This window comes from Megascapheus bottae, chromosome 26 (assembly GCF_031878675.1).
Source record: "Megascapheus bottae isolate mThoBot1 chromosome 26, mThoBot2.hap1, whole genome shotgun sequence".
Taxonomy (NCBI): Eukaryota; Metazoa; Chordata; class Mammalia; order Rodentia; family Geomyidae; genus Megascapheus; species Megascapheus bottae.
In genome coordinates this window covers 3,909,820-3,922,069 of record NC_143534.1, presented here as the reverse complement: position 1 = coordinate 3,922,069, position 12,250 = coordinate 3,909,820, and the positions used below count along the sequence as shown (strand labels likewise).

Sequence of the window (12,250 nt, the reverse complement as noted above, 5' to 3'; positions counted from 1 at the left end):
AGTTTAAAGGCTCTGGCTCTTGGATGACCTGGGCACCGAGAGAGAAGGGCACTCCCCCTCCTGAGTGGGAGGAGGGCCTGGCTGTGACGGCCCTGTGACGTTTCACAGGGCAGCGGCTCTCTACTGGGCAGCTTCCAGAAAGAGAACGAGAAGGCGCCACATAACTGATTCTATGTCCGTCGCACCCGACAACTTACCCTGTTAAACTTGTAAAATGTCCATCCATTGCCCAGTACAGAGCCAGGGAGGAGTTATCTTTCCATTTTCTCTGAGAAAGTTTGGCATCACTCAGACCCTGCTGGAAGCCTGAAGACTGAGGGAGGAAAAAGCTTACGAGACATTTGGGCCTAGCTCTAATTCCCCCAGCTTCCTTGGCCCTGGCTCCCCAGCAGGAGTGAAGAAAGGGCTGAGTGAGGGCTGCGAGGACTTCAGCCATGAACTCTCTGGGTCTCCCCTGGGGTTGGTTCTGGCTCATTGGCTTCTTGTGTCTCTGTACATCAAGCACCAACTGTGGCCTCTCCAGCCTTCAGTTCCAACTTGCAATGTCATTGGCTTAGAAAAACAAACAGATCCATTCTCATAGACCCCCTGAGGGGCACTCACAGATACAGATGTCTTTTATTTCATGGTGCTCTTTGAAAAGTGGCAGGTGCTAGTAGGAGTAAAGATAAATAAGTAAATAAATAAATGAAGTCTTCCCTTCAGAACTGCCAGGCAGAAAGAAGTGAGGGGCTACTGCCTAGGTTTAGTCCTCTGATTTAGCTGATGCTTCCTGCCTCGGCCCACCCAGAGAGCCGAGAGGAGGCAGACCTTTCCCCGAAAGACACATGAGCCAAAAGCCATGCATCACTCTCCCTTTATTTGCCCAATAAGAATAAGAAAGCCCAAATGGCCGCTGTCCTCTGCTGGAGGGAGCGATGGAGAGACAGCCTCCCACCCTGGCCCCACCCAAAAGCAGCAAGGAGCTTGCAGCTCTCACCCGGGAGAAGCGCATGGAGCAGGGCTTTGCTCACTTCAGGACCATTTCTCAGTGCCACCCTTTAAGAAGACCTGGCTGAGACAAGGAAAGCAGCCAGGCCTTTGCTCTGCATGGCTCCTGCCAAGTCCAGACAAATGGCAGAGTCAGCAGAGAGCAGGTCCCTCTGGGGAGACTTCTTGGAGACCCAGGAAAACCCCAGCCCCACCCCCCCCTTCTTGAAGGTGGAACCTGTAGCAAGGCCGCCAGCCCCACCCCTCCACTAGGCCAGGATCCATGCTTCTAAATAAAGCCCTGGGAGCTGTGCTCTCTGGACCAGTTATCCCACAAAGATCACTGGGCTGCCAGGCCCTCACAAGGAGATTGCAGGACCTGGATATGCTCAGCCCCTCCGGCCATGATCTTCATGGGACACTGAAGAAGCCCACCCCACATGAGAGGGAGCTCTGGACTAGAATTCTCCATCTTCCTGAGGTTCTCTCAGCAGATGTGAACAACTGTCCACATCACACAGGATGACGGGTGGATGATTCCTCAGTTAGATAAAACTGCAGCTATTCTGGAAAGATCCTAAGTTTAAACGAACAATATAAGGATCCCGGGGCACTTCAGTATGGCTAAGCGACTTTGATCTTCCTCTCAAATCACCAATGACCTCACCACAAATCCCTCTTTTATTGCATGGCTTTAAAATAACGTGGTAAAGTTAGTTCTTCTTGTCATTTTTCAAGAATCTCACAAATAAATTCTCCACAAGAAGCCATGAAAAGTAGCAGAGTTATATCATACATTGAGCTAGAAATCCATCGTAAGTATTCCTTCCAAAATAGTTCCACTTGTGACATAAATGAGCAATTCAGGAAACAGAGTCAAATCCCATAGGAAGTGAGGGAAGCCAAAATGCAAGCCTGTATATTTCTATCTGCAGATTTCCTCGTGAGTTACAGGTGCAGTTAATATATGGCAATTTCCAGACGTTGTAGGATAATATATTTTAATGGCCTCACAATTCAACATCCCCAATAGCACCATCATCACATAAGGCACAGATTATCCACATGAACGCATGGTAAATAGTACAGATTTCAGTATTATAATAAACTGTGGGTTGCTTCACACATGTACTTTCTGAGATAGACTTGTGGAAGCAATTGGAAAATGTAAAGTTTATTTAATGTTTCAAGATAGATCCTTCCTTTCTTATACTTCGGTGGGTTGATTTTTCTTAACTCTCTGCGCTCTCTCTCTCCCTCTCTCTGTTTCTCTGTCTCTCTCTCTTTTACACTGTAGCAGCCATGCACTGCTTTTTAGATAAATATTTAGATAAATTCCTTTTCAAAGGTTAATTTGTTAGTCTTTTAACAATATCTTCTTTTGATTCTCCCCCTAAAAGTAAAATATTTACTTGGACAGCTTTCTGAAGCATATTACTACTCTAATGTGCATTAATATAAATCCCAAAAGATAAAGGTTTTAGGCTAATAATCATGTTAATGAAGAGGCTAATCATTTAGGGGGTCAGAATGGGACTTGAGTGTTTCCCTGGACTTGCGTGTATTCTTGTAGGTGTTATTTTAAAGCTCTTCATCTCCACCATCTCACATACACTGTAAACGCATGGCAGATCGTTCAGGTTGAGTTCCCAGCAGTTGCCATTTCATTTTGTTCTACTTGAAGTAGCTTCTTCAAGCTCCTCCTGCCTCTCGCAATTAGCCAAGAAGGAGCCAGAGAATATCGCTTCTTGTTGATTCATCCGCTCTTGAGCTCCCCGTGGGACTGAACACGATCCCTCACTCCTCCAAAACAGAAAAATAGAACTCGGGCAGTGGCTCACACACCTGGCTCTTAAAGCAAAATTCATCTTATCGGAAAAGCTTGAGCTGACTCCTAGAAACCATTATTAATTCAAGTCAGACTTTCTGTCCTTCGCGTAAACCTAGGCTCAGAAGTTAGAAAGGTTTTACAGCGTTGTGAGCAACTTTGACACGTGGATGATGCTGTAGTAGAAGACACATTAGGAGAATACAAGTTCTCTGAGACACAAATAGAAGAAAATTCGGTTATAATTCCCCCAAAACCAACTGCTAAATGGAAGAATAAAGTCCCAAACACTGCATTAACATTTCAGAATCTGTGAGAGATGCGGACTCACACACACACACACACACACACACACACATATGGTTTTCCACAGGAAGCTGATATTTAAAAATAAAATAAAATAAGGGCGGGGGGAGGGAAATGGGGACCAAGACATGAGAAAGGGTATCAATGTATGTGAAGTAATGCACCTTCTATCAGGTGAATATAATGTAACCCTTCTGTCAATTACTATAAAAAATATACGAAGAAAAAAATAAAATAAACATCTGGACACAAAAGTTCAGATTAACCCAAGGTTTTATTGAGTATTTTAGTCATATGAATGATATTGCGTTTATCAACATCACCTTGTTTTTTAACTTCCAAGATAACTCACAAACACAAACTGAATCACCTCAAACATCTGCTTGGCTGTAAAGTAAAAAAGCTGTCTGAAGCACCCCAAACATTTACTATTACCACAGAATGAAAAAACTTTTCTTTCCAAAAGACAACCTTTAGATATGATAAAAATGTACTAAAAAAATTTTTTCAGCTCCCTGAAACAATAAGAAGTTACACTAGAAATTACTCTGGGCTCTGCAAGAAAAAAAATTCCACAAAAACTCAAAGATCTGGGGCCGGGAGTTTGGCCTAGTGGTTGAATGTTTGCCTAGCACGCACAAAGACCCGGGTTCGATTCCTTGGTACCACATACATAGAAAAAAGCCAGAAGTGCTGCTGAGGCTCAAGTGGTAGAGCTCTAGCCTTGAGAAATTCCAAGGACAGTGCTCAGGCCCTGAGCTCAAGCCCAGGACTGGCAAAAAAAAAACCCACAAAACCAAAAAAACCTCAAGGATCTAATAGTTGTCTCTTCACTGCGAGTAAATGAGAAGGAAACCCTACATATACAGCTTCCAAAACGCTAAAACTGTTTCAAAAAAAGTATTAAATATTCACTCCTATTACCACCTATATCTAGAAATCACTGTGCCCTTTCATCAATAATTTGTATTCAAGGTAGTTAACCATTTCTTTAATGCCATATACTATAGATTTAATACACCAAATTCTTTTTTTTTTTAACTGGGGGGAAAAAGCCAAATACAAATATCTTCTTATTTGTGATAACTCCAAATAAGTATGGAATGTAACTCCCCAAATAAGTATGGAATGTATGGTTTGGTGGCTATGAGTGGATATGTGTTGCACGGATTCTGGAAAGAAAGCGAGAGAACCAAGGACACACGAAGGACAAACAAGGAACCGACCAGAGGAGTCTTATTTCAGGGTAGGAAAGGTCCCTGCCTCCTCTGGGCTCTGGGTAATAAGAGACACTTGGAGAGAACTGTGCTCCAACCTGTACCAGCACCTTCTCACTTGCTCCTTCATCTAACCTCCATGACCTGGCTGCTGGACACCTGTATTACCCTTATTTTAAGGGGAAATGGCCATGCTGTGGTGCTTTCAAGTCACCCTCCCAAAGTTACAGTCCAGAATTAGACTCCAGGCCAGAAGAAGTCAATTTCCACCCAGCAATGTTTCTATGCGGCCTGACAGAGAGGCATGGTTTTATGATTTTTAAATAGCTGGGGGGGAAAAAAGTTTAAAAAGAATAATAAAGCCATCCCTTAATACCCAGAGGAAATTGGTTCCAAGACCCCCTGCAGATACCAGAATGCAAGGATGCTCAAGTCCTTTATATCAAATGATGTTATATTTGCATGTATATAACGTACCTGCATACTCCCGTAAGCCCTTTATCATTTCTAGGGCACCTGTAATAGCAAGTACAATGTAAATGCCGTTGTGCTAGAACATCGAGAGAAAACTTATAAGGAAAAGAAATCCCTGCGGGTTCAGTACAGGTAGAGCTTTTTCCCCAACTACTTCTGATCCTGGCTTAGTCAAACCCGTGAATGCAAAACCTAGAAGCATGCAGGACTGAATGCATTATGACGTGTGGAAATCGTGTGACCAACTGTGTGTTTCTAAGTTTCGGTGCCCATCGGTCAAGACTCAGGGGACCTAGCCCACCTTGTGGGTTGGCATGTCACCAAAGACTGTTCTGGACTTCCACGTGGTGACAGAGCCCGTGTGGCCTGAGACATGGTCATGCGCCCATCCTCCTCTCCCACCTCGAAGCCCTCATGTCAGGGCAGACCCCTGCCAGGCTCACTGCCCGCTCCTTCTCTTCCAGTGAACAACACCAGACACATGGTCAGGAAGTTTCGTGGCCACCTGCGCACCAAGATCGAATCCGGGGAAGGGACAGTGCCCGTGCGCGCGCCCAGCGCCGTGCAGACCTGGGACGGCATCCTGCTGGGGGAACAGCTGGTCACCATGTCCTGTACAGACAAGATCGCCAGGTAGGACGTCCAGGGCCCGGCCACCTCCCCAGACCCGCGCCGGGCTCAGGGGGACCGGGCAGCAGGCTGTGCCCTGGTGCTGAGGGGCACAGCGCTGTCAGCAAGGACAGGCATGCCATGTGCTGGGGACAGAAGTGTCCTTAGAGGGCGAGATTCTCGCAAGCTCAACTTGCAGCTACCACACACACACACACACACACACACACACACACACACATGCATACATACACACACATACATACATACTACATACACACACGCATACATGCATACACACATACACACATACATACATACACACATACATACATACACACATGCATACGTACATACACATACCTACATACACACACACATACATACATGCATACATACATACATACATACACACGCGCACATACATACACATACATACACATACATACACATGCATGCATGCATGCATGCATACATACATACATACACACATACACACACACACACACACACACACACACACACACACACACACACTCCCACCTCCAACCAACGTTTACAAAATAGTCACCCGCCACACTGTCTGGAAACAGTCATGAGGCTTGAGTCTGTCTGAAGAAAAAAAACATAAACCATCCCAGAGCTGCCCACGACAGCACCATTAGTAAGAGCGTCGTAGACCAGCTAGGTGAACGGGGAGGCACCGTAGACTACCTCTATGGGCTTAGCTTCTCAGGAGGTAGAGGTAGGAGAATCTCCGTGTGAGGCCAGCCCAGGCAAAGTTCACACGTAACCCTATCCAAAAGGCAAACCAAAAGCAAAAGGTGTGGAGGTGTGACCTACATAGTGGATCAGTTGCCTAGCAAGCCTGACATTATCAGCTCATTCCCCCAGTACTGAAAATAAAAGAAAAAAGAAGGAAAAACAGAAGCAAGGAGGAAGAGAGAGAGAAGGAAAGGAGGGAAGGCAGGAAGGCAGGAAACAGAGAAAGAATGAAAACTTAACCTGATGAATCAAAAGATCTTTTGGAAACCTTGACAAATGTATTAATCTGTAGTTGACAAACCAAATAAAAGCAGAGTGTTCTATGTGATGTGTCTCTAAGCAAATACACGCACCAAAATTCTGATGGCATTGCTTCCATCATGACTGAAACTAGCCAGGAAATGTGAAGTCTGATTTGATAGAATGTGAGGGGAGAGAGACTGGGGGAAGAAAGGAGGAGAATGGAGTTCTTAGGACCAAAGAAAAGCCGTGCCCTGCCACCTCAGGTGGCTGCATGCTAAGGCAGGAAGCATCTTGTATCGGCGAGAGCCTCAGGTGGCACTAAGACTGTTTTATGCGCTCAGCAAACCAACTGTGTGGGTTTACCCAGAAAATCTCAGTTACCTCTCATCTGATAGGGGAGGACATTGCCCAGGAGTCAAGAGGTTTGCGTTCTGCTTGAGGCTCAAGGATGTGTCAGACAGTATCCGAAATCACAGAGCCCACCAAAGAAACCAACATGTCAGCTCTCAGGAGGGAACAAGGCATCCGCCACTAGGAAGTCCTCCTTCTCCCCACACCCCAGGCTTCCCAGCCACCTCTGTGAGGCTTCCAGGGGCCGCAGGGCAGAGAAAACATAAACCCTGAGCATCCTGATTCCAAATTCTCACAGGAAATTACAGAGCGGCTACAGGAAAGAAAGTACCATTTCTATCCCTAGCTTTGATTGCTCTTGGCTTGGCTGAGCAAGGAGATGGCTTAATGACAATAAATCAAAGCACCAAATTCTATATCAAAGAGAGTGGGCCCAGTGTCATCAAATGGCTCCTCTTTTTTCAGAAGAAAATGTATTCCTCCTTTGTGCTGTTTTCATCTATTCATGGAGTGAATGATTACGTGGGGGAAGGGAAGGCAGCAATTTTCACTTTAACAGAAATTCTCTTGGTACCCTAAGATAGCATTTGAGTTTCTAAATTAACTCTCTGACTCCCAGAAAAATGAAGGAAATTAATGCTATAGAAATGAAATTTTGTTTTCTCTGGGATCTTAAACATCAATAGACAGTAAATTAAACAGAGGCTACAAAACCTACATTATATTTGTAGTTGGCAGGTCTGTCGATAATAATGTTCTAAAGTCAGGCTTTACTCTTTTCAATAAAATCCCCTTGAAAAATAGAAGTCTACATTGCATTCCCCCCTAGGGATTCTCAAATATGTTCTACATGGAAGAAGATTCTACACTATTTTGTAAGGAGAAAGCAAAAGTTAAGGAAGTTGTAATGCTCTTGGCTATGATAGGGTCAGTGAGAATGCGAACGCTCTCTAAATTTGCTCAGGAATTAATCCACACATGCCGATTAGGTTAGCCCTCAGGAATTCCATTTGCTTACTTGCTTTTCCTCTACTCTGTTGGCCAGGTAAATGGCCCGGCCAAAGAGGTACAATGGAGAGGAACGAGGGGCCTGTGAGGATTTAAAGTTGTCACCTCAAGCTGGGGGCCCACGTCTCATGCCTATAACCCTAGCTACTCAGGGAGCTAAGATCTGAGGGTCACTGTTTGAAGCCAGCGTAGGGAAGGAAAGTTCTCATGAGACTTCTATCTCCAATTAACCACAAGAAAACGAGAAATGGCACTGTGGCTCAAAGTGGTCAGGCCCTAGCCTTGAACAGAAAAACTCGGTGACTGACAAAACCAATAAATGAAAGTTGTCACCTCTGCTCCATTCCCTCCAAGACCGCCTCCCCATCTTACTGTTTCTATGATTCGCTATCTTTTCTGCCTTTTCATTCTTTGTTTTTTTTCTTATTCTCCATCACTCCTGCTCCCTCTTTCTGTCTCTCCCTGACTCTCTGTCTCTGTCTTTCTCTGTCTCTCACTGTCTCTGTCTCTCTGTCTCTGTCTTTCTCTTCTCTGTCTCTCACTGTCTCTCTCTCTCTCTCTCTCTCTCTCTCTCTCTCTCTCTCTCTCTCTCTCTCTCTCTCTCTCTCTCTCTCTCTCTCTCTCTCTCTCCTGCACTGAAATTACAGATATGCTTTGCCCGGTACTATTTGCTTCTGCATCTGACCTTCAAGGGGTCGTTGGTGTCACTTGATTTGCATGGTGACTGTCACAGTGAGATGCACATGATATCCTTTGATAAACAGTAGCTGGTTGGTAATGATGATGAGGACAGGGCAACAGTGAGCATGATGATGACAGAAATAATAATACACCAGCTCTGAACGGTCCTGTCTGGGTCAGGCAAAAAGAAACTGGCACCGAAACACAACTTTTGGCATGACCATTCCTGTGCCTCTGCCATAATCAGACCCCGAGCACAAGGCAGGAGGTGAACGCTGAGGCAGGCGCTATTTTAGAACAGAGGCACATTTGCCATTTTTGAACGGGAACATATGTTATGCTAATGATTCAAGACCATAAGCATCTGTAACATGCATTATTTGCACAAAGGCTTCACAAAGAGACCATCTGATAATGTATGTGTTCATCTGTTTTCTATCCTGTAGCAAAACAGAAATTCAACCTCAGGCTTAAATAATGTTCAAAAGAAAGGATTTCTGTACACAAATACAGATGAGACAGAACTCAGTGAATTGGGGATACCCAAGGCTCTTTGGGGACAGCCAGCCATAGGAATCTCTGTCTTTCACACAGTGGGAGACACACTTGGCTTTGAAAACTGCACCTTGTGACACAACGCGTCCATACAGCACTATGCTGGAACCAGCTAGGTCCTCTAGAGCTCATTACTGGAATTTGAAAGTCCACTGTTAAATACATTGACTGTCAAAAAAAAAAGGTAAATTAGGGGGTCAAGAGCATGGCCTAGTGGTAGAGTGCTTGCCTAGCATGCACGAAGACCCATGTTCAATTCCTGGGTACCACATATAAAGCCAGAAGTGGTGCTGTGATTCAGATGTTAGAGCTCTAGCCCTGAGATAGCTCAAGCACAATGCCCAGGCCCTGAGATCAAGCCCCAGGCCTGGCAAAAAAAAGAAAAAGAAAAAAAAAAACCACAAAGTTAAATTAAGCCAGGCACTGGTGTCTTATACCTGTAATCCAAACTACTCAGGACACTAAGATCTGAGGATTGCAGTTTGAAGCCAAACCAGGTAAGAAAGTCCACGAGACTTTTATCTCCAACTAACCACCAGAAAACTGGAAGTGGAGCTATCGCTCAAAGTGGTAGACCATTAGCATTAGACGTATTAGCCAGAAAAGCTCAGGGACGGTACCACGCCCCAAGTTCAAGCCACTCTCTGGGGCTCTCAGAATAAATTCACAGCCCCTTTGGGGCTTGGTCTGAGGGTTGGGTAACTACTCAGAGATATAAAGGATCTTCAAAATACAGCAAGTGTTTCTGGTCCCCAGACCAGTCCTGAAACAAAGGAGGGAATGCACTGCATGACTTATTTGCCGGTTCTAAAGGAGAAAGGTTCTCCAGTGCCAGAGAAGGGGCCATGAGAGCTTATCACTGATGCAGATTAGATTGGGCCGGAGAACGGGTGTGAGAGACTAGATTAGAATGCAGACGAGAGTCACATGGCACCTGATTTACCGGAATAAGAGCCAAGGAGGGTGAGAATGTTGGCAAGACTTCCTACTTCCTCCTCTCTGGTAATATTTCAAATGAAAGCAAGCGTCACAGAGCTCAGAGGAGAGAGCATTCTGTGGAATGCAGAATGGGAGAGCGGACAGGCCCTGGACCGGGTATAGCATGAGCACAAAATAAGTCCCACCTACACCACTAACCTGTTTTAACTATCTTCACATCGACCAAGTACCAATGTCAGTATGGTTTGATTCTTCTCAATTCTATTCCTTCTCAGTTCAGGAGCTGGGGCTTAGTTTGCCCATCTTCTCAACAAGAAGCTGTGCACCTGGCAGCAAGTCCACCAGAGGGGCAAGTCTCATGCCTTTTAAACACGAGCAGGGAGAACGCTCCTCTCCTCCTTTCTCTTCCGTCTAGCCCCTGTTCTCTCTTGCTTATTTTACTTACTGAAGTCTGATCAGTTTCTCTAGCAATTCTAGGACACCTCAGAAAGATAAACTGTTCCCTTAGCTCTCTCCTGAGGTGGTTAGAGGCGGTGGTCTAACATCTGGAAATGTTCTGTTCCCTCCTAAAGGGCCAAAGAACAGCAATGCCAACGTCTCCATAGGCAGGTCAGAACGTAATCAGTCTCTTCCTTCTGTTGACAAAAACTCACCAGAACCTGCTGAGTATCGGTGCATATGAAAACATTCTAGGTAAGGAGAATGAGGCCCCTTGTGTGTGAACAGAGGAAAATAAGTCACTGGGGCCACAGACCATCCTAAATTTACTTGTAGCTATTTTAAAGAGAGAGACAGAGACAGAGCTGGGCATAGTAGAACCTAGCTCCAGTCGCAGCACTCAGGAGGCAGAAGCAGAGGGATCACAGGTTTGAAGTAGCCAAGACCACAGAGTGAGACTTTGTCTCAAAATAAACAAATAAATGTTAAGAATGTAATTCTCTGAAAGAGTGTTTCCTACTATGATCCCCAGCGCAACAAAGGAAAACAGGGAAGATGTTCCCAGGTAACAGAGAAAATCAGTCCAGAAATTACCAAGGAAGAACTTCAAACTCTACTGAAGACATCCAATGGTATCTCATATCTAAAGGTTCCCTTCATTAAAGGTAAAATACAAGCTGGGTGTGGTGGCTTGTACCTGTCATCCTCACTACTCAGGAGGCTGAGGTCTGAGGATCCGAGTTGGAAGCCAGCCAGGAAAGGAAAGTCCATGAGACTCTTATCTCCAATTAACCACTAAAATGCCAGAAGTGGAACTGTGGTTCAAGTAGTAAAGTGCTAGCTTTGGACACAAAATCTCAGGGACAACACCTGGGCACTGAGTTCCAGCCCCAAGACTGGCACAAGAAAAAAAAATTAAAACACAAGAAAGAAAAATTAGAAAAAAAGAAGTGAATGAAATCCTAGTCCATGTCTCAACAGTCAAGAAATCAGTCATCAAGTAATGCCATAGTCTCACTGATTTTTCTGAAACTTCCTTTCCTTTCCCCTTGTTCTTTACTCCGTATGTGTGGTACTTTGTTTACATGCTGTTGCTTAACACTATAACCACGGCTCTTTTTTTCAAGAACTAATGAGCACATGCTGATGCATGCAATGCTATTAGACCAAATAGTTAATCCATTAGCGGGTAAGTTCCCTGCTGCCACATGTGTGGGATGGTTCTGAGTGATCGCTGCTGGGGAACGTGTTTCCAATAATACCTCTGTACAGGAAAAGCCTTTTTCTGGATCTCAGAATTCACTGCTAGGACTCACCCCTCAGAATGTGGTTACAGTGGGGTTCAATGCACGGAATTGCTCTCACAAACACGGGACAGGGTGAAATTGTCTCCGATGTAAGGAGCTGAATAGTTACCCCAAAGATAATAGATAGCTTTCTTCTTCTCAGAGCCTGAGAATACAAACCATTGTGGCAGGTTTCCATGAAGGATGGAGAGCAGACGTGTGTGCCTATTTGAGTATACAGGCAACCTCTAAATGCTCTCACACATGTCCCTGGGTGGGTGAGGGAGAGGAAGCTTGGGCACGAGCAGGTGAGGAAAAGGGCCTGTGGCAACAGGAACACATGCTGGATTGTGGACCACAGCCAACAGCTGGAAAAAAACAAGAAAGGACCCTTCCCTCCTTGCCCACCCCCAGGGGACTCAGGCCCTGCCAGCACCCTGCCCTCTAACGGCTGATTTTTGTTTCAACCCCTAGACTCCCATGATAGGATATTTCTAATGTGTGTGTGTGTGTGTGTGTGTGTGTGTGTGCGCGCGCGCACAGTGGCAGCCTTTGCAAACCAACGCAGCCCCACAAGAGGA

General features: G+C 45.2%; 1 protein-coding gene across 1 annotated transcript in view; it reads left to right on the top strand.

The window, feature by feature from the left end:
• The window catches only part of Adarb2 (adenosine deaminase RNA specific B2 (inactive)), a 324,779-nt gene that overhangs the window by 295,946 nt on the left and 16,583 nt on the right, over positions 1–12,250 (top strand). Inside the window, exon 10 of the mRNA XM_090318701.1 lies at positions 5,259–5,427. Coding sequence (XP_090174827.1) covers positions 5,259–5,427 — 169 coding nt within the window. The remainder of the gene's footprint in view (positions 1–5,258; positions 5,428–12,250) is intronic.